At 42.2% G+C, this 23,128-nt stretch overlaps 1 protein-coding gene across 1 annotated transcript in view; it reads left to right on the top strand.

Annotated features, from left to right (window-relative positions):
• gnb1a (guanine nucleotide binding protein (G protein), beta polypeptide 1a) overlaps window positions 1–23,128 on the top strand; it is a 34,789-nt gene that overhangs the window by 996 nt on the left and 10,665 nt on the right. The window contains exons 2-7 of the mRNA XM_033969041.2: window positions 13,453–13,558; window positions 16,975–17,013; window positions 17,091–17,197; window positions 18,460–18,523; window positions 19,381–19,543; window positions 21,308–21,374. Coding sequence (XP_033824932.1) covers window positions 13,502–13,558; window positions 16,975–17,013; window positions 17,091–17,197; window positions 18,460–18,523; window positions 19,381–19,543; window positions 21,308–21,374 — 497 coding nt within the window. The 5' untranslated portion in view covers window positions 13,453–13,501. The remainder of the gene's footprint in view (window positions 1–13,452; window positions 13,559–16,974; window positions 17,014–17,090; window positions 17,198–18,459; window positions 18,524–19,380; window positions 19,544–21,307; window positions 21,375–23,128) is intronic.

Below are 23,128 nucleotides of genomic sequence, written 5' to 3'. Positions count from 1 at the left end.
TGTGCTTTGGACTTCTTTAGAGACGGTCGGGTCAGTGGGTCAGCCCCGCTCAAAGGCCCTGTGTGGCCCCTCGCTGCCTGCTCACAGGGGACAGCCTTTGGGGTGATGGCAAATGGACGCACATGACGGAAATGGACCATGCACTCTGCACTATTCAAACCCTTTCGTGTCACGTGCTCAAGCAGCTGTAAAAGCAACATTTACGTTCCGTGGGTGCAAAGGAAGTGGAGCACAAACTGCAGCAGAGAGCATCCTCACCACAGAGTGGACTGTCCAGACCCGCTCTGACCCGGGGCAGGTCTGTGTAGATTGCGTTGGACTGGTCAGGGTGGGCTGGGCTGGCCGAGGCGCAGTCCTGAGTGTGACGGACCGTGTGCATGTTTAAGTGTAGCCTGGCCTCTCTAATGGGATTGGGACAATCTGGTTATGTGCACCGGGGCTGGGCTCGCGGCCACGGCGCTTCTCCAGGCGCTCTCCGCCGCCTACAAACCATGTTACAAACCTGCACAACCCTCAGGGTGTTCGCATCAGAATAGGTTATATATACAGGACTTGTTTTACGAAGCTAGCTGCCTAGCGAGTGGGATGGGCCCATGCTCTGCTCTCGAGCACCGACCTGCACACAGAGCTGGACAAAGCAGGACAGAGAGAGGACAGAGCATGGACGCGGTGTGTGGCGTAATGTCGCACTCTCTAAACACTTGTTTGTATTTAGTAATTTAGAGACATGTATTGATTAGGCCATCGGCCCCTCGCCTCCACGAATGAATGAGTTCCTGTATCCGGAGCCTCAGCAGCTGCAATGAACAAGATGGCGTTTGAAGGCTTCTTTATGAGCTCTTTTCCACTGTGAGGGAGACAGCTGCCGAGCAGCGGAGGCACCTTGCACGGCTTATCTGTGATCGGAGCCTTTTAAGTAACCGGCTCTGATTGTAGTTACATAGAGCCCCAGTGACAGGCCACGGGACTGCTCCGCGGAGAGTAGAGCATCTCCCGGGTACTCTCTGTGCCATTTCATTAGGCCTACTGCACGGTGCTTTATATAGGCTCAGCATACCGCACAGGACAGTCCCACGTGCAGATGGAATACAACCAAACGTCCTTCTGTATGACTAAACCCGGCCTTTGTGTCAAATATTCCCTAACAGCCCTGTCCCGGCCCTCCCTCAGATAAGTGCTGGGCCAACAGTGTTATTCGTGCAGTTGATCGATCTCCACCGAGGGAAGACCCGTTTTCTGTATCGTCTACATTTATCAGGGAATCTAAATACATTTGTCGCCATTCATATTTGTTTTTGTTTTTTTTGGCAATTAGCAATTTTTCTCGTAACCCTTGTTGAGATGAAACAGCGGACAGCTATCGCCATACGTGACGTATCCTCCGCTATCAGCCAATAGCACATGTTCTCGTGCCAACTCAGACTCCGCCCACCTGTTCTTCAATTTTTGCGGCGTGGTGGTGGCGTTATGTTAACGCAAAAGATTATGGCTTTGTTGTCTGCAAATGTTCACCCTTTTGTAACACTTATTATTCTTATATGAAGCTGACCTCCAGCTGCTGTTTGATGTGAGTGATCAGCCATGTGCTGCTCGCTGATTGGTTCAGGTTCAAAATCTACAACGTGCTATTGGTTCATGGCCCTGGCGTTTGCCTGAAAAATTGACAAAAGTGTGCATTTTGTGAAACTATGCAAGAATCTGGAATGGCGACAAAGCGGGTCTGGTTGAGTAAAATATATTCTTCTTATATGTTGATTTCTGTGTCCTCAGTCGATGGGGACCTACATATTCACGAAAGAAAGCACTGCCTAAGATGTGTGCTCTGCACTGACAGGGCCCACGCTCTAAATAAAGCCTCTGTTGTCAGTTGTTTGAGTTATTTTTAAGCTGCCTGTGATAAATGTTGGATAATGGTATTAACTTTTTAATCCGACATGTGGATGGCCCTCAGGGATTATAGGATTTGATGAGTGATATGGTCATTTTCACACATGCAGATGTGAGGGAGTGGTGACACATATCCATGAACCCAGAATGAGAAAAGGAGCTTGTTTTACAATGAGTTTTTATACAAAATGTAGAGGTGTACTGTGTGCATGTTGACACTTGTTATGTTAGCATAGCATTGTCCCGCCCTGTGCGAGTCTGCAGTGTCTGAGGTGATGACAGCCCAGCAGGTCACAGGTCTTTTGAATAGTCAAAGTGAGTGACCGCTGCACCGTACAGTGTGCCTACACTTTGCATGTACCCGCTCTGCCCCTCCCCACCGGAGCCATATATTTGCATATCACACTTCATGTTGGTGTAGTGATCTTTGAATAACCAGGTAGTGGTCAGCCGTGTATGCATGCTAACTTGTGTGCATTTGTGGATGGGAAAGATGTGTGTATTTGTCTGCTAGATTTGGTTTAAGTTGGTTACACCTTACTCCATTGTTGTGAATCAGCTTTAGACTGAATCTGTCTTTTTTCTGAGTGGTTTGAACTGGAGCTTGATTGATTAGGTGTAGGATTCAGTTCCACTCAACTAGACACTAGACTAGAATGTTACTTGTACAGTATCCATTTCCCAAGTTATCTGCAGATTATTAAATAGAGCACAATGAAGAAGCACCTCCAGGTATATGCACTGTCCAACAGAGGAGACGTTAGGTTGTAGTTCTCGGATCAAAGTTGTTTTAAAGGCTACTGTGTCATTGACACAAGGGGCTAGCTCCTTAGCTGAAAGTTATGTCTGTTCTGTCCCAGATCACTGTCTATACTTTGGCTTATGCAGTACCCAAACAAAATATACCAGTGTAGAGACTGAAAATGACATTTATTTCCTTTAAACATAAATACAATATGACAAAACTATATATGGTGTACTGTAATCCTTCATGTAGCTCCAGAACATATTTGTATAAAGACAAGTTAATTAATGGTCTTAGTACCGGCGAGCAGCACTAAGACCATTTACAGGCCCATGTTCCAAATAGGAAGTGATCATGGACACGCTTCCGGCTCCATCGACTCTGGCTCCAATTCACTTTAAATTGTCACTCCTCTCTTTGTAACTTCTGCAGTGAGCCTCGTCATTTTAGTCTTAAAATGTTCATATTATACATGACAACCCTAGGCTACTACACGATCTTGTGGTTTTGGCTCTTGTGTCTGCAAGATACGGACATCAATAACACTTGATTCATCAATAACAGATGATTCAAGTGCCTTCTTTGCCCGAGGTCGGTCCTGCTAGCATTAACAACAGATTTGATTGACAATGTTGCTAAGCTCCCACTCTGCTAAACCTGCAGTGCGGGCGAGAAGGGGCGTTACCTTCATCAGCCTTGCTCTGGATTGGCTCTTTAGTTGCTATGATACTTGTGGTCGGAACTCCAAATTCACCCCTGAAACCGCTAGACTAGATGAGTTTCATTTGGTGACCTCAGACCTCTTTATACAGTATATGACTGGAACCCAGTCTGTTTGTTTTTTTTGTTTGTTTTTTTTTGCACCAATATTTGATACCAGTATTGGTACCTTTATCAAGGCATGCCTAGTCCTAACCTGACTGTCTTAAAGGAACTGTATATAGCTTGTGCTCTTACTGTATTAAAAATTGCAGTGCCTTAATCTGCAGATAGAGACATACATTCTCGGTATATGGGCAGGCCATGCTTCACGTGAAAGCTCAGAACCTCCAGAATTCAGTGTTATTCCACTGGGTCTTGGGTGTAGATAGGTGAGCCACGTAAGTGAAGTTAAACTCAGTATGGACAAATCTGTCGACTGTAGGAAGCCGGCAGTAGGTGGTGCTGTAGGCAGTGCATGTCTGTTCGACCTGGGGAGTGTCATTGGTTCTGTCTCTCAGGAGTTCTTGTCTGCACTTGGTGGAGGGCAGGCCTGTCACGATAATTATTATATAAACTTATCGTTCAATAAATGAAAGCTGGAACAATATGTTTTTGGGGATGCATGCATTTTTTTGCATTACTTTTTGGCTATACAGTAAGATATAAGCTGTAAAAGTTTGAATTAATAACTTCACTACTGTGATTCATTACAGGTGCAAACTAAGTACTATAGGGTTTCAGTCGGCTGTTAATTACTTGCAGCTCATGACTTTTTAACAATATTGTACATTTAGAAGAGTTTTTTGTGGTTTAAATTTGCTCTTGGGTTTTTGTGACAGTGGTATAAATTGGTTTCAGTATTATCATTTATCCTCTATATTGGGTTCAGCAATATATTGAACTTCAGTATTTGTTATTATGACAGGCTTAGTGGAGGGAATACTTCTCAAAGATGCACTCTGATTGATCAAGATCAGGAGGAGCAGACCACAGCATGTCATGGTGGAGGACAGTTCAATCTGAAACACAACTTTCCCCTTTTTAAGATGTTTCCTAGTACATTATGTGACGTCTGTTCCTTGGACAAGAACTCCTGACGTATCAGATCGCTCCCTTGAGAAAGACGTCCACTGCCGTTACACATTTTGACACTGACTCTGCAAATCAGTTACATCCTGCCCACAGCGCCACCTTTTACCAGCTTCTGCTGGTGACGGATTGGTGTGCACACTGGTGTGGCGTGTGTTTCACTGATCCAGAGGCCAGAGCTCAATTTGTTTAGACTCTTAGACTCTCTGGCAGCTTTTGAACTTTTTTTTTTTTTTTTTAATAAATCATAGGAAACATGCTTCAGATTCTAATTTTGGATCTCTTCAAAACACATTGCCTGCACCCTCTTACTTTATGAACCAATTGTTTTTTTTCTGTGCCATTTATGGATCCATTAGGTGCTGAATGCTTGTCAGGATGTGCCATCCGTTACTGACTTTTGGAGGGGCAAATAAATGGAGCGCTGGTCCTGTCAGCCCCACCATTGTTCTAGTTTCATACAGCTAAGTGGGTTATGGGACCTGGGGCACTGGTTCAACTGTAGCCCACAAGGACCATGGCCCTGTGTCTATTGTACCAAATTAGAAAATCATTTTCATCTTTGTTTAGTATGTGAACTCATTTGAGTCATGTTTTTGCCTTAGTGGAAGGCTAGATCCTCCTATGTATTTGCCATCAGAAATATGGGGCTGTACTGTGGTTTTGGCTGGAAGCCAAATGTGAAGCACCTGACCGAACCAAAACAAACGACATACTTATGTCAGTTTTAGCGGAAATACCAACGTGTTTTAATAAAGGAAAATGTTTGTGCTTTTCTTTTATTGAGCGAGCCAGTGTGCCAGTACCCAAATATTAATTGATACTAAAACTAATCTTTAAACTAGACACTCATAAGAATTTCAGTATTGATATTGTTCGAATGTCTGAAATGTTCCACAAAATGGCATTAAACTAGGCAATCTCCATGGAAGCAATTTAATCATACTGTGGAAAATTCTAGAGAAAATAATTCAATTTTTTATGAGACTAGCAGATGACCTTTCACCAGAAAACTTACATAGTTTTATTTTGTAAAAAATTACAGTATATTCTGAAAAAATGTCTTATATGATCATTGTGGTATTGAAATTGGGAATAGAAAGTATTTGTGTTTTAAACTTTGGTCATTGTGTCAGACGGAAAAGCTGGGGTGGTTGGGTGTGTGCCTCAGCTTGAACTGTTAACTCTCCCAAACAGGAAATGGTTATTTTGACTCTGAGCACACTGATGCACTCTGCTCTCTGTACAAATTTTGCTCCAGCTCTAAAGGGTAACTATGCCAAGACCAGCCCAGAGACAGTCCCTCACAAGTCCTTCATCTGACTCCTTTTCCTCTTAGTGTTCCAGAGGTGTGTACTCTGCTCACCAGCATGATGCGCTGTAGTTTCTGTCTGGGTTCACCGTCTGGGTGAACTCTACGGGCAGCAGTGGCACTGCTACTGTCAACATAAAGGTCATTTATAAAGTGCCTGAAATCCCCTGGTCACTGCTCCCACCTCCTCTGGGTTTCAGGCCAAACCCAGAGCTGTCAAATCAGGTGTGTTTATTCAGTGACACATGAGAAGGAGCTTGTTGGTCATTGATTTAGAACAATCAAAGCAAAACTGTCTAAGTTTAATGCTTCACTCATTGATTCTGGTAAAGTCCACCATATTTCTTAGTCTTATGTGTTTTTGTTTTGTTTTCAGTGCTAATCTGCTATGTTTGTTTTGATATGGACAGACCATGTTTTTTTTTTCTGATTGGTTTATCTATCTGTCAATCATGCCCATGTGACCCCCGGGAGATTAGACTGGGTCTAGTCCTAGATCACACAATGCATCTTTGTGAAGTGTAGAAAAAGACTTATCTTGGTTGGCTATGTTTGAGATGTCCACATCTGAGTTTAACTGAAGATTCTGTTCTACAAAATATACTGTCTTAATTTTTCATGTGCAATATTTGTACTTTTGGTTTTGCGGAAGGTAAATACTGGTGCAGTCGTGCACAATGACATATATATGCTCCATGTACCTAACACGAGACAGAGGCTGGCACCCATCCTTCATTGTTAGACGCGTGTCCTGAGCATTTGCCTGTACTGGCTATGCCACAGGCCCTGTCTGGGCCCTACAGGTGATTTTTGTTATCCCACTGAGATAACCTCAACCACCATGTTCTAGGATCCCTTCTACACTGTGTGATACTTGTGTGTGTGTGTTGTGTGACATTTCTGCACAGGCCTGTGGTAGATGACTGCGGGCGGGTGACTTGGTAGTGCCTCTGTTTACCAAAAGCAGTTCTTTGTCCTGTGTGATGTGTGCGTCCTGACCTCCTTAGGGTGCTTTAAAGAGAGGCAGCTGGAGCAGGCTTTTAAGACTACCCGGGTACACTATCTGTCTGCTCTCTTGTCCTGTGTATTTGTGACCTGGTTAGCTTTATAGACATTTACCATGCATGGCTTCCCCAGCACTTACAGCCCACGGCCCCCACCAGCACTCAGCCAGGAACACTCCAGCTCTCATTTACAGGAGCCATACCCCATTTTGAACATGGTCAAAGCTTGACAGACCAGGCCTGCCCAGGACAAAAATATTTATAACAAAGAGCATTAATGCTAATTGTCTAAAATAAACAATCTATGATCATGTTCTTATTTCATCCAGAGGTCCAGGAGTCACATTAAAACTCTTTAAGATTTTTGAATAATAAGGTAGTTAGAAAGGCCACAGTCATCAGTATTGCAGTTCAATGACACTATTCGCCACCCACTCCCCCTATTGGTCAGCCTCTGTCATGTTCTGAGTGAGTGACAGATGTCTTTAACCACTCACATTGATGTATGAACTCTGAAAAGCCACAGATAATCTAAGTTACATAAAGACTATAAAGTGTTCATGGATCACGGTAAAATTGTGATCTAGGCTGTAAAAAGATATACCCCTAGATTGTACCCTGTGAGGTTTCTAAGCAGACTTTGGAGTTCTATATATGAAAGGTTTGTTGCTTGCAGACTGGACCTGTCTCTGTCCATAGTCCATACCGTTGTCAACTCATGAGGCTCTGTTGGAATGCTCCGATCAAAGTGTGCAGCCCTGGGCTCAGTCCACAGCAGTAGTGAACTTTATAGCATTGCTATGACTATCACTTTCCCTTTATACTTTAGCTCTGTGAAGCAGTGCACTGTACTGACAGTGGTCTAACCCAGGCTACTGTGGGTAGCATTTGGTTGTTAGTGAGGTGGCTCTGAGCTCACAAAGGTGTGCCGTCCGTCACATCCCTCACTCCCCTCCCCCTCAGTGACCTCTCCCCCTTACTCCCTCTCCCCCGCCTGCCTCCTCAGGCGGGAGGGCCTAAATAATGTAGAGCACTTCCCCTGCTTCCTCTCCAAAGTGTGCTCCACACAGCCCTCAGCCATGCTTTTCTATGCATTTGGCACACAGTGACACACAGAGCATTGTGCAAAGTGTCATTGTGTAACCGCGACCAACGTTTGTGCTTGTCCAAACATGAGGAGGTGTGCTGTGGAGGAACTCAAGAGGGGAACAGGCAGTCCCTCATATCTGACTGGCATGTTGGCATAGTGGTTAGCACTCCTGATGAAACCAGAATGTTCAGGGTTCAGTTCCCAGACCAAGGCTTTGTGTGTTGATGTTCTCTGCTCTCCCACAGTCTGCGTAGTGTAGTTGTAAATTATGTTAAACTCTGGTTGAAATGCTTATAGTCTTTTGGTTTGAACAGTGCAGAGTGTGCACATTTGCTCCTGGCCCAGGGAAAACCCGCTCCTCTTCTCTGCTCAGCGTCACAGTAGCCCCTCCCCCTCCAGCACCTGTCTAAAAATAGCTCACAGTGTGAGTGAGGCTGGGCTCTGCAGCACACAGCCTCCTGATGTCACACCTCCTGCATGTGTGTGTGTCACCACCATGCCACAGTCTGGAGACGCTTGAGCCTGTGCTGGGTATGAAACCAGCGCAGGCTCCTCACATTTTGAAGGAGCCTCTTGGTGTTTTCATATTTGTACAAGATAAATACTTTAATTTCTGTTGAACAGAAAGGCTTGGTTGGCTAAGGTCATCTCATGTGAACTCTGTGGTGGTCAGTTCATCGCCCTCTTCAAACAGGCCAGTACTCACCCATTTCACCCATTTCACGACTTTCAAATTGAAAACAAAGTTACATTCACACTCAACTTCAGCAGAGCACAGGTGGGGTCATATTTGCAATGTTCTGTTTTAAGGGCGCCTTCCACGTACAGCAGCAGTGGGAGAATCAGGAAAGAATGTTTACAAGTGAAGTGACACTTCTGTGAGCAGCACAGCTTCGCGATATTGACAAAAATGGCCATGTAGCAGATTTTTATTTTTTATTTATTTAAGTTTTGATCACAATATTCAGACAATATTTTCTCAGTGAAACAGGAATGCACTAAAATGTGCCTGTAAATGCCTTGGTTGGTAGTAAATTGTATGGTTTTGTGTGATACTTGATCCTCAAAGTACAGAAATCTCACTTTATACCCCTGTTTCAGACCTTTCTGCTCATTTTAATGTGATTTTTAAGCATAAATACAGACTACGATGCTTGAAATCAGCATTGTCAAATGAAATGAAAGTGCAAATCATGCGTGCGTTTTTCTCTCAATGGGATTTAACAAAAGTTTGAATCCTCAGCTTGTTCTGCAGTTGTGACACTTCGACCAAGTATTTGTCAGAACCTTCCACATGTTCCTGATTGTATTGTGTGTTTTGAGATTAAAGGGCGCCATTATGTGACATGCTTATGATTGTCTGAAATTATGAATATTTTTGAGCATTTTGATTTGTTTCAATTATATTAGTAGAAAGGGTGATTTTTTTTTTTTTCAGATTGTCCAAGTTGAGACTACATTCCTTGAATGCAGACATGTTGTACAGTGACCATGTAACACAGTGTCTGGTACAAACAACATGGAAATGGCCCTGGCTCTCTGGATTCTTAAAGTTATGCGTCACAGTACAAAGATAGGCCACTGTCACCTTTTAATATTTGCCATGTGATTTAGTCACAATAAATGTTTTCTTAGAGCTTTAGCTGACTCTTAAAGATTGTATACATTTCTGAAAGATTTCTGTGATTGGTTAAATCCACCTGTCACTCACTCAGAACATGATGGATGCTGACCAGTAGGAGGAGTGGGTGCTAATTCAAATTTACTATAAAGTCTATACAAACTGGATAAGAGTGTTTGTGCAGTGCGCTCTTTGCACTAAAGTGGTCAAATAAAGCCTTATGCATATTCTTTAGAAACCTGGTTGTTCCAAACAAAATATTGGCTTCTGATTTAGATTTGGCTGAGACCAGGACGATATTTGCACTTTTCAAAGTATTGGCTATCTCTAATTAAAGTAAGGCAAGTTGACAACATGGCATATTGCCACAGGGATGAGATTTGATTTTATTGCCATATCTCCCAGCCCTATTTGGGAGTTAGAAATATGAGCTGTGCGGTCGGCAGACCTGTAGCAGTGAAAGTGTGCAGGCGGCGGTGGAGGATTGAGGTCAGCGAGAAGGCCACTGCATTCAGGATCATCAGCAGGTTTTGTCTTAACCCGATTTGTCCCGAGGAGCTGAATCAACTGTGTCCCAGGATTACCACAGTGACATTGAAGAAGAGTCTAGAGCCAGTGCGTCCACGGCCCCAGACACACCGCCGCTTTCCCTCTGCATCTCTGAGGTTGGATTTGGAGTGAACCGGACTACGGTAACCTCATCAGGACTGGGCAGATGCTGGTTGGATGCTGAAGCGGCTATGTAAAAGCTACGATTGCCTTAGAATAGAGCTGTCTGTATCTGATGGCTGAAATGTGTAATGTTGAGTGGGTTTAGCCAGATGAATTTGATTGTTGTTGTTTTTTTCAACGTTGGAAGAAATGGTTGACAAGGCTTTGAAATCGTAACAAAAACAATTTGTCAGGGAGGGATAAACCTCTTCGTACCCCTACTTGAGGTTGTGCCACTAGAGGTCAATTCTAGCTTTAATCGGTAGATACTAGTGTTGTCACGATACTAAAACTCTGTTTTTGATACTAAGGAATCGTCTCGATACGTGATGCTCACTCGTGTAATCACAATGCTTATTTCCAACATAGAAATACTTTCTTTTCTATTACCACATGGTCTTATATCTGTGTAATCCCTCAGTGGTCCAGGTAGGTTCATAGTGGTCCGTGAGTGTATGCTAGTCTATGTGTTTTGTGAAAGATACAGCAACATCATTTTAAAGATATTCAGGAAAGGTTCATTTCTGTCCTGTGAATGTGACTTTTTTAGTATTGATACTTGATCAAATAGTACCTAGTTTCAGTACTAGTTTTAAGTATCAGATTAGTATCTGATTTTTCATCATTTTGGCAACCTTACTGGGATGGCTGAAATGCGTAATGTTAAGTGGATTTTGCCAGGTTAGTTGGAATTTTTATTATTTTTTTCCCCCAACATTGGAAAAATGGATGAAAAGTTTAAATTGTAACTGAAGCAATTTGTTTAATTGCAGTCAAATCTAAATCACAATTTCAATGGTAGCAATTATCAAATTGCATTCATTGTCAGAAAAAAAAAATCACAATTTGATTTTTTCCCAAAGTAACTCCAGTCAAGAGCCACTATAGTGGTGGTTTCAGTTTCAGCTCTGATGGGTGCATATGCACCTAAAAAAGGTGCGGTGCACCTGATAGATCCTCGTCACATCCTTTCTCATGTGTCCTCTCGCGTCCTCTCGCCTCATTATAAACGCAGACTAAATTATATAACACACTTAAATTGTTTTAATTGTCAACTAAAAGAAAAAAGGCATGAATTGGCTTGTTATTTGTGTAATCCCTCAGTCGCCAAAGTCTGATCCATAGCAAAGGAAAAATATAAAATCCGTTAACTGGACAAAAAGTTGCAGGAGTGAAGATGTTTCACTGCTCATCCAAGCAGCTTCTTCAGTTCTGTTCTTTTCAGAGTTTTTAGTTTCAGTGTAGTTAGCTCCTCCCTTCTGATAGATATAAGGCAGTGGCCACCAGGAATCTGACCAGAAATGAAGAAGCGGCTTGAATGAGCAGCCGAACGTGTTCACTCCTACAACGTTTTGTTCAGTTGACAGATACAATTTTTCTTTTGCTATGAATTAACTTTCTTCTGTACAGAGCACTAAAGCCAGTCCGAGATGCTGAAGCATGTGCTCAGGTCACGCTCTGGTGCACAGAGCTAAACTCACCACAGAGTTCATACGTTTGGCTATTTGTGAATGAGACACTGTATTTACCTTTAAAAAGCAGCATCAAACTTGCAGGTCCTTCCCACTGTGCTCAGTTATTTAAATCATTTTATATTGCGATGCGTGAGGTGAAAAATTAAAACTAAACTGCAAAAGACAAAGATCAACTATTGAAAATACTCTCTCTGCGCATACTATTATAAAGATCCTGTCATAGTTAGCAACTTATTTTAGTTTAATTGTTAAACAAATTCATTTTTAAGTTAAAATGTATATTCTTAATGTTTGATCAAATAAACAACTTGGAATATATAATAGAAATGTATAAGGACTGAATAAAAATAGTACTGTAAATTTCGGACTATATTTTCCGACACTTTGAACCCTGCGGCCTATACAACAGTGAGGCTAATTTATAGATTTTTAATAGCTAATAGCCACCAGTCTAGAGCTGTAAGCACAAATGTGAGACAGACATGAGGACAGATTATGCGTGAAGAATACACTAGTTTTGATTTTGAATTGTCATTTTGCCCATTATGCACACACCCTCATCATGGAAAAAACACGAAGAAATACATATGATGCAGCTTTTAACAAAAAGGCAATGGATCTGTCCATCAAAGCAGGAAATAGAGCCACTGCACGTAAGCTTGGCATCAATGAATCGATGGTGCAACGTTGGAGGCGGCAGCAGGAAGAACTTGGTCAGTGTAAAAAGACGACAAAAGCTTTAAGAGGAAATAAAAGCAGATGGCCCGTGTTGGTGCTGTTTTATTTTCTAAACCTGCAGGTATGTTCATTCCGTGTTGATGGTGCGTTGGTGCCGTACTGCTGATTTTCAGGCACAGTTCGGAATAAAATGTGTGTCTTTCTGTGTAAATATCTCATGTTACAACCTATTTGTAACCTGCGGCTTATACATGTACAAAATGTATTATGTAAGGCAATTTAAGTATAACATATTAAGGTGCCTTAAATTAGCGACGAGCTTTGGTGCACCTAATTCAGGTTCTGGTGCACCCAAATGAAAGGTGCACCGATGTGCCTAAACTTAACTCAAATTGTTAGTCTGGAGACCAGCTTTGGGCAAGACCCTACTTGCGTGAATGTGGTGTTTTGTGGTCGTAGGAGGGGCCAGTGTCACAGATTGGAAGCCAGGCTTCTGTCACTCTACTTGGGGCAGCTGTGGCTATGGTGAAAAGGTGATTTGTTAGACTGATGCATTAGTAGTATTATGTCGCAAATGAATGTTGAATGCATTGCAACATTCTAGTAGCTGGATTGCAATAATGTGAAGGTTGTATCCTTAGGCTGTATATAGAAGTGGGCTGAGTGAGTGCCATGTCATCTATAGCGTTTGACTCCAGTCAATTGAAGCTAATCGATGCTAGCAGTTATAATGGCTAATCTGCAACCAGGGACCATATTTGTAAATCAGAGTGTTATACCAAAGAGCCAATCAGGAACGAGGCTGTTGAAGATGATGCCCTTTCCCGCCTGCACCACTGGTTTGACAGTGAGCAGGTGCTTAGACAGCCAACAATGACAGACTTGTTGCTGTTATTAAAGGTCATATCTTGATTTAAGGACAAAATGGTGGAATAAAAATCCCAGGATTATGTAGAGCGGGTTAAAACCAACATTTTAAGCTCAGAATGATGAGTCCGACAGCCGCAGATTGAACGTGAATTGGAGCCGATGGAGGTGAATCGCTGCCATGCTCACTTCCTATTTGTTTATGTCTATTTATATATACAGTCTATGGTTGTATATAACAAGCCTGTGTTTGTCTTGTGCCCCTGTGCAGATCAGCAGAGTCTAGGTGGAGGAGAGAAGTCCAGCATTAGAAGAGGAAAATGAGTGAATTGGATCAGCTACGCCAGGAGGCTGAGCAGCTCAAGAACCAGATACGAGTAAGTTCTGCCACTTCCCCGCACTGCCCCGCACTGCCCCGCAATATATCCATAACATTTTTACCTGCCAGCTATTTTTATAATATTACTATTGCTTATTGCAATTTATTTGGCCACGATAATCATAACACACAATTTCAGTATTGTCTCGTGCCTATGGGCTTTAAAGTCACATTCTACTGAAAATCCTGTCATTTTAAGAGTAATCTGGGTCAAACAAATTGATGCTCCAAAATTGTGCTTTAGGGCTGTGTTTTCCAGGGCCCAGCATATACAGCACAGTCCTAACTTCTAGACATCTCCAAATAATCATCCTTTTCTATCTGGATGTGGTCCCTTTAACAGTATTTGAAACTTCTAAGAGTTATGGAATTGTATTTACTGGTTCTGTCTGCTGCAATGTTCAGCCACTTTTAACCAAGTCGGAAAGCCGTAGCATCAGGTATCATGTTATTGGCTCCATCTGTATGGAAAACCACAAATTATTTCATTTTGAGCATATGCAACACCACTGTTGTCAGAAGAGGGCGCAAGGAGATTAGAAACTGTTAATAAGGTTCAAATTGTTCTTAGCTCAAGCAGAAGCTAGTAGCTAACGTTACTCAGCTGCATAGTGATGGCATTTTACCCTGAAATTATCAGAACAACTTTTGTTTCAAGGATTTAAGGATTTGTTGTCATTGTCAAAAGTAAGAACAAAACTACATTTATATGATTAAACAGTAAGCGTGGCTAGTGTGAGACAATATTAGTGTAATTTATAAAGTGTACATACAGCAGTATAAGGTGTAGATGAGTTGTTTTGTTGAATTAATGTACAGTCCACTTCACAGTTGGCAGGTGTGGGGAGAGGAGGGTGATGAGGGACCTAAATGGAAGGAGTGACCTGTACCTTCAGAAGGCAGCAGGTGAAATGGGCTGTATGCTGGAACGGAGCGCTCCCTGAGGATGTTGTGGGTCTGGTGCAGACAGCAGGAGGTTTACACAGTTGCAGTCTCTGAGGCCCAGAGATTGCCATTGCAAGGACCTAGTGATTTTTCTAGCGATTGTCACCACCCTCTCCTCCTTAGTACAGCTGGAGCACACAAGCAGACCATAGGTCAGCACACTCTGAATAACAGTTTTAACAGTTGGTCATGAGCTTCTTTGGGGCTTGACTCTCTTCAGCTTCCTCAGGTCCACAATCATTTCTTTGGTCTTTAAGTTGTTTGCCCTCCTCCCTGTATGCAGTCTTATTGTTTTTTGTAATGAGTGTGAGCACAGTTGTCATTTGCAAATTTTATGACGTGATTAGAGGGGAAGAGAGCAGAACAGTCATGAGTGTAGAGGGTGTACAGTAGTGGGCACTTAGTACACACCACTGGGGAGCACCTACGTTGATGCAGATGGTGAATGAGATGTGCTCATCTATTTTCACACACTGCAACTGGATACCAGACTTCCTAATCAACCGCTCTCATAGTGAGCTGTTCAGTCCAAGGTCACACAGTTTGAGCAGAGCATAATTCAGCCTTTAACACCATTCTGCCAAAAAAGTCCAAAAAACCTTCTTGTTCTTCTTGTCCGTGTCAAAACAGACATAGAGCATGTTAAGTTCCTCTTTCAGGGTAGAAGAACAGTTGACCAGGGTAGATGGTGATCTCTTATAGTCTGTTAGAGCCCCAATGTCCTGTCACACCTGCTGAGATTTAGTGGAGGTTTCAAAGTGGGCTTCTGTCTTCATTTTATAAGCCACTGGCAGACGTTATTGCCCTCCTCAGAGCACTCCTGACTCTACTGTATTACACACTGTCTCCAGACCTATGAGGTACATTCCTGTCTTTAAGAAGCAGGTGTACCTCATGTGTCATCCATGGTTGTTGGGAAAACAGGAATCTCTTTCCATCATATAACATTGTCAACACAAAAATGTATGTAATCCCATAACTGTAGTAGTAATCTCATCGAAGGACTGGCGAAGTGAAATATGATCAAGTGGTGGGACAATCCATGTACTTTGTAAGTATTGGCCATGTTGGTACACTCCTGGTCTAGTGTTTTATCTCCTGGTTGCATATTTAATATGACACTGGAGTTTGTTAAAAACAGTCTTAAGGTCCGCATGATTAAAGTCCCGCCGCTGCTATAAAGACATAAAGTTGTAGTATGGACCTTTGAAAACACAAGGGAGCACTTCCTGGTTTACCTTGACATCATTTTATGGAAGACCAAGCATTTTGAGTGTGTTTGTTGAGACAGGCTAAATCTACAGGAATACTGAAAGAATGAATAAAAAAAACACTACTACAAATTTATTACTGATGGAATGATTTTAAAATGAATGATTAGAAGTCTGTTTAAAAGAGTGTCAGATTTGGGATGCAACAATACTCATAATGGTGTTTCCCATTAATACAGGACAATGGTGCCCTCAACCCCTAGTTTAAAATTCTCCTCCAACAACATGGACTATAATGATATAACAAAATTAAACTTTCATCTGCTCATCATATTTTCATACACCTGGGCTATGCTGGTCAAAAATTAGGGGTTAAAGATTAAATATAGGCCATTTATACTCTACAAACTGAATGAGATTACATTATTCAAATAAAAATAATAATCTGCTATGAGAAACCCTGCAATACAGTATACAATACACATGATTCACACAGTATGCACATGTCACTACAGCAGTGCGTAACTGTGGTTTTCACAGATATAGGAAGAAAAGCTCTCCTTAAAGACCTAAATGAGATTGTGTTTGAGAAAAATGTAAAATTTGTGAGGAAACTGTAATGTTGTTCCCCAAATTTTAATACTGATTTCAGTATCAATTACATAGATTGTAAAGAAGTGGACTAAGAGAGTGTGATTCCAGCCAAATGCCAGTCGAGGCTAGCAGTTATAGGGGACCGCGAGTATAAGAGCCAATGAAGGTGCTGAAAGTAACGCCCCTGCTTGCACCTACAGCTGGTCAAACGTGATGCTAACACTAGCGGGTGCAACCTCGGGGAACGAAGGCATCTGATTTGTTTATTGTTTTTCTTTCTATATCTTGATTTATGTATGAAATGACAACAAAAAAACATCAGGATCATGTAGAACAGGCCAATGTGAACATTTTAAGACTAAAATGGTGAGCCTGACTGCAGCAGTTAGAGAAAGAGGTGACAGCTTTTCAATAGAAAGTGAATTGGACTTGACTCTTGCCCATACTCACTTCCTATTTGTAACTTGGCTGCTAGCTGGTTAGCCATGTCCATATATCTCATATAGTCTGTGATCAATTAATTTTCTGATTTTGACAAGCCTGAGTTCTAGTCCCTTGTCACTTCCCTTCTGTTTTCACTGGTGGACAATCAGGTTGATGTTTGGTTGTGTCTCCTCCTTCTGAACTAGCCCAGGCTGTGCTCTAACTGTGTGCTGTGTTTCAGGATGCCAGGAAAGCGTGCGCAGATGCCACCCTGTCTCAAGTAAGCTCCATGCTCCGAGAATTACATTCCTCCACCACACGCTGTCTTTTCTGACCCCTGTCTCTCTGACCCTCCAGATCACGGCCAACATCGACCCTGTGGGCCGGATCCAGATGCGTACCAGACGGACGTTGAGGGGGCACCTGGCCAAGATCTACGCCATGCACTGGGGCACAGACTCCAGGTACTGTTTCCTCGTAGTCTGGAAGCGATTAGACAAGAATATGATCAAATGTTATATTATATAAATTATAAGGAAGCACAGGTCTGGAAAGCGTCATTTTCCAAGGACGCGGTACACTTTGGGCTGCCTAGTTGGTACAAATGTTTTTTTTAATAAATCAATTGTACCTGAATTATACTATTCACAAATATTGGTCATAAATTCACAAAAGAGGTTTAGTAATTCCAAGTTTGCTCTGTGAGATGTGGCTAAAGCTGACATTAACACTAAACTACTTCCGGTTTATTGTCAGCTTTTTTTACATTTATTTTACTACTTTGTGCCTCTACACCATGTTTAATGTCTCTTTATGGTAATACATTGGGTTTGGCTCAAGTTGGTGGATTATGCTCTAGAAATATAAGCGAAAGATGAATCTTGATGCAAGTGCTGTGCATGAAACCGCTGTTGCTAATGTGCACTAGCTATGTTTTGCTAAGTATGCCAGCCCAAGAGAGCTAGATCTATTCAGACCCCTCAACAGTACGATTCACTTAAGACAGTGGAGAGACATTCGTACCAATCATTTCCCAAGCAAACCAATAAAAATTAGGCTTTTGAGCATGTATGACGAAGTGTCAACAACTATAGTGGGTTTCATGCAGATCCAGTTGTAGGGATGCTGTTAACATCCAAAAGGGGAAAGTGTGAGTAATTTACTTCAGGTTTTATACCTGACACCATAATAAAACAGATGGGGTGGTTAAAAGCTATGTATCCATAGAAAGTCCTGTTTAAAACCTGGGCTCTAGAACTACCTTTTGGCTCATTTGAACCTGCAATAGGTCTGTATACCAAGCAGTTTAGTACTTAAAGTGCACCATTGCAGACGTCACTACCTGACTAATGGTGCCTATAAGCCAAATTCCCAGGTTCCAATGTGTCAATCTGAGGCTTTGAACGTTTGGAACCAAACAAGCTGTGATGTTAACCTAAACAATCCTATCATTTAGCTTACTGAGCAATGGCTCATGACAAACAAAGAAAAGTGTAATGTTTTAGTCCAGCTCCTCCTGCCTCTGTTCATGCAGGAGAATAGAGACTGCTCATGGTGACAGAGACCGCTGTTTTTGTGTTGACTCTGTCACACTTCTTAACTTGTACAGTTTTCATCTACCATCACCTGCCTGTTCTCTTCCACATTACTCCAGATTCCCTGTGCTGAGAGAGAGAACCAGTGTAGCTTTGGTCTGCTTAGCTCTGACAGTGTGTTCTGTCTACAGGCTTTTGGTCAGTGCCTCTCAGGATGGCAAGCTCATCATTTGGGACAGCTACACCACAAACAAGGTAAACACACATGCAGAGACTACTGTCACTGACACAATGACCCTTAAGCAGGATCATTACACTGAACCTCTTTTAAATGAACAATAGCTAGCCATATGAAATACATAAGTAGTTGGTAAGAAGCATTACTAAGCCACAGTATTCATCATGACAGGCATACTTGTAGCTAAGGTTGTTCCCAGATGTGTTTAGTCACTCCAATACTTGCCTCAAGCCTGTACAGCTGCTTTGGGCGTTAGCAGTAGCATTAGCCACAAGCTGTAAACAGCTCTGGCTCACAAAATACATGTCCTCCTTCAGAAAATGGCTAGTGCCAGATTGGTGAATTGCCAGTGGGGTACCTGAAACATGTGTAATATCAGAACATTTTGGGACAATGCTCATGTATGCTCTCAATTTATCCATGCCCATAGTGCTCAGCATCTGAAAATACAGAACTGAATTTTACAAATATCTACATAACATTTAGCTCTACATGAGCACATGTTAGTAACCAATATTTTTTATTGATGGCTAACCCTAACCCTGTTATTTTATTTATTATATTTCAAAACTAAAGGAGAGGATAGGAGCTGTTGGTCTGAGTGCGGAGTACAGGGCACTGTTGGAGCAGGGTGATAGAAATGTCTGATCACTGCATTAAATATTTTGAGTTTTCACTAATCGACCAATTATCATTGAAGCTCTAACTGAAAATCCTCATTTATGAAAGGGTGTTTCAGATAACAAGAGCGTTATGTTCCACTGTTCATCTGTTTGTTGGCACCATCAGCATAAACTACAGAACGTTTAGAAGATGCTGCTAAGCCTGTGGGCTTGTTTTGTCTCCTCTCAAATGTTGCACTGTCTGCCTGCAGGTCCATGCCATCCCGTTGCGCTCCTCTTGGGTGATGACCTGCGCCTATGCCCCCTCTGGGAACTATGTGGCCTGTGGAGGTCTGGATAACATCTGCTCCATCTACAACCTGAAAACCCGCGAGGGCAATGTGCGTGTGAGCCGCGAGCTGGCCGGACACACAGGTACTGATACTGTACACAGGTACACTTCCGCGCTCCTAGATGTCATTACAAATATAAACCGAAGTCCGAAGCTCCTGCTTTGACTCCACTGTTAAAGAGAGGGAATTATGCAAAAGTCAACTTTTTTGAGCTTTCTATCATGTTATAACATTGTTCCCTCATCAAAAACATGCCTGAAGAGGTTTTAGATGTTATCCATGCATGTTTGAGTAAACTTGCGATCTCTCCCAGGCCCTATTTGAACCCTCCTTGTGGTTAGCAGTACGAGCCTGTATAAGGCACAGCTTACAAGCCTACGTCATCCATGCTCCCACATGACAATTTTCCATAAATATACAAAAGCAAGAAACAAAACAGTACATTACAACTTCACAAACCTGATGCGATGTGGACTAGTTTAATTACCGGAATACACACTGATTGTGTTGTTGTGATAGTGCTCTGAAGGGGGAGTGGCTTAACACGGGGAGCAAAGGGAGTGGAGACTTCGAGTGTCAGAAAGAAAAGTAAAACTTATAAAACATGTTAATACATTCTTTTCTGAGAATATAGCCGAAGAAAATGCAAAAACAAAACAATAATACTCCTTCTTTAATGTTGAGCACTGGGCTTTCATATCACTGCTAATGGTCTCCCAGGTTCAATTGTATAAAATCCATCAGGCGGCACACATGCTGGTTATGTTTTTTGACCTGTATGTTCCCAAACGGCTGCCTCCACAGCCACTCTGGTGTAAGCACTGTGGCTGAGCATGTGTGGAGGAACAGAGGAGGAACAGAGGAGCAGAGGAGACTGTGAGGAGGAGCAGAGGAGCTGGGAGAGGTTTATCACACAGAGGAGTGATGTTTAGGGCTATGTGAGCTCCTGTGCCAGAATAACCCCTCAGTCACATGGGCCACATACACAAAGAGCACTTATCTGCACCGTCACATGGTTCCGCATCACATGGTACAGGAAGTGTGGAAGCGTCTCATCTGGAGGGTTAATGCTAGAATGTTGGTTAGGGAGGGACGCTCTGCTGTGATTGGTCATTTGAAATGATGAAGTTTAGGGACAGAATTATGTTTTACACTGGGAAAAGGATTATGGTTAAGGTTGGTGTCTGGATAAGTGTTGGAACGTGATTGTGTTATGGTGAAGAAATGCTTAAAGGGCCTATATTACGCTGATTCCTGATCTGTTATAATGTAATCATCAAAAACATACCTGGAGTAGTGTTTTGTTTCATTCACACGTTTAATACACAAAGCCTGCATATTTAACCATTCTCTCAAACAGAAAACACTGTTCCACTTTGTGATGTCATGTGGTAAAACAGGAAGTGCTCCAATCACCTGATTTGGATCATTTCAGCTCTGGTATTGCCAATCTCTACTAAACAAAAGGTTAAAGAAGCTGTTAACTTAAACTACTGCTACATCACATGGTGGAACAGAGCATTTTGAGTTCTGGAGATGTAGACAGACTAATAATAAAGGGTCACTTAAAGATGTGTGAATGAAGCAAAACACAACTCGTAAGAGTAAATTTTGCATAATATAGGACCTTAATTTGTCACCCACTAGTCAGTTTGGACTATAAAATAATACATTTAACAGCTAAATATAAAACAGGACTTATGTCCATCCAGACCAGACCAGCACTAACTGATCTAAAGCTCTCCTTCTCTGTTCCCCTTTCCCCTACACCCCACCAGCACACAATCTCTGCCTCCTCATGCTAACGCTAACACTAATGTATATGTGTGTATGTGTGTGCACGCAGGCTACCTGTCCTGCTGTCGCTTTCTGGACGACAACCAGATTGTCACGAGCTCTGGAGACACCACCTGGTGAGTAGAGGAGCTGCAACTGCACCTTTAAACAACAACATCCAAAATGGAGCTAATTGCCCATGCTGAATAATACAGATACAGTACACAAACTGTTAATGTTTTTATTGATTAAAGATATCCTTATCCAAATGATCAGTTTTTCAAAGACTAGTGATACACATATTCTGTAGTGTGCTGGTCTGCCTCTCAGAAGGGAGCAGGAGCCACTGTTATAGAGCTCAAGAGGGACCACCCACCGCTTGGTTCCAGAAGGGCTTGGGGCTAATCTTCTATGTGACCACAACACAAGTTATAATTTTATTTTAAATCTCTTTCTCAAACTTTATTAAATGCTAAATGAATTAATAATTTACTGTAAAGCATCTTTGAGTGCCCATAAAAGTTCTTTATAAACCAAATGCACTATTATTGTTATTGTTGTGGTTGTTATAATCATTATTAAAACATTTGGCCAAATTTTAAGTTTTTAATATTCTTTATGGGCATTCTTTTCCTGTCCTCCCACACAACAGACCTGTAGATGGTGTGATTAAACTTAACTGTCTAGAGCAGTGCTTCTCACTGTGGTTTGTATTTACTTAATTCGTGTTGCTGTTATATCTCCCAGTCGCTCATTGAATCCACTGCTGAACATCAGTTTTTTCTCTTCAGATGTCAGTTGTAATTTGCAAAGCACCACATTGAGAACACAGCAGAATTTGTGAGCAAAATCAAGCATCTTCAGTTTGATTCGGATGAGACTATGGTTTCATTTGATGTGACCTCTCTTTTCACTTGTATCCCCACATCAGTAGCTGTGGAGGCAGCTAAGAGGAGGCTACTGCAGGATACTAAGCTAAAAGGGAGAACTAAACTCACACCAGACCAAATCTGCAAACTGCTGGAAATTTATATAAATACCGTATTTTTCCAGTTTAGAGGAAACTTCTACAGGCAAATCCACGGCTGTGCCATGGGCTCACTGGTCTCTCCTATCATGGCTAACTTATACATGGAACAATATGAACAGGAGGCATTGGTCTCATTTCCAGGCCCTCCACTCACACACTGGTATCGATATGTGGATGGACTAAAATTCAAAATCTGGAGCCTTTTACTGCACATATTAATGCTGTGGATCCAAACATCAAGTTCACACGGGAAGGAGCCAAGGAGAACAAACTGGCCTTCAGTAACAATAGGAGAGGACCGGTGTCTCCAGGTAGAAGTCTTCAGGAAACCTACACATACAGACCAATACCTGCTGTTTGATTCACACCATCCACTGCAGCACAAACTCGGAGTTATCCAGACACTACAACACAGAGCTCAAGTGGTGCCTACAAACACAGAGGGAAAAGTAAAGGAGGAACAACACGTGGAGAAAGCCCTCTCTGCTTGTGGATATCCAAAATGGGCCTTCAATAGATCGAAGAGAGATAAAAAAAAAAAAAACAGGACAACAGAGAATCTGAACCTAGAAGGAGAGGTGTCACCATTCCTTACACTGCGGGTGTGTCTGAAAAACGTCAGAATTTTCGGACAGTATGAGATTCCTGTCTTTTTCAAACCCACAAATGCTTTAAGACAGAAACTGGTTCACCCTAAGGACAGAACCCCGAGCCATATGTGGTCTACTCCATTCAGTGTAGTGAAGAGTGCAGTGAGCGTTACATTGGAGAAACTAAACAGCTACTCCATAAGAGAATGTACCAACACCGGCGGCAGAGTTCTTCTAGACCCCAGTCTGCTGTACATCTGCATCTCAAAGA

Source organism: Periophthalmus magnuspinnatus, chromosome 7 (genome assembly GCF_009829125.3).
Source record: "Periophthalmus magnuspinnatus isolate fPerMag1 chromosome 7, fPerMag1.2.pri, whole genome shotgun sequence".
NCBI classification, from domain to species: Eukaryota; Metazoa; Chordata; class Actinopteri; order Gobiiformes; family Gobiidae; genus Periophthalmus; species Periophthalmus magnuspinnatus.
The sequence above is the reverse complement of the archived record's forward strand: the minus strand, read 5'-3'. Positions and strand labels throughout refer to the sequence as shown.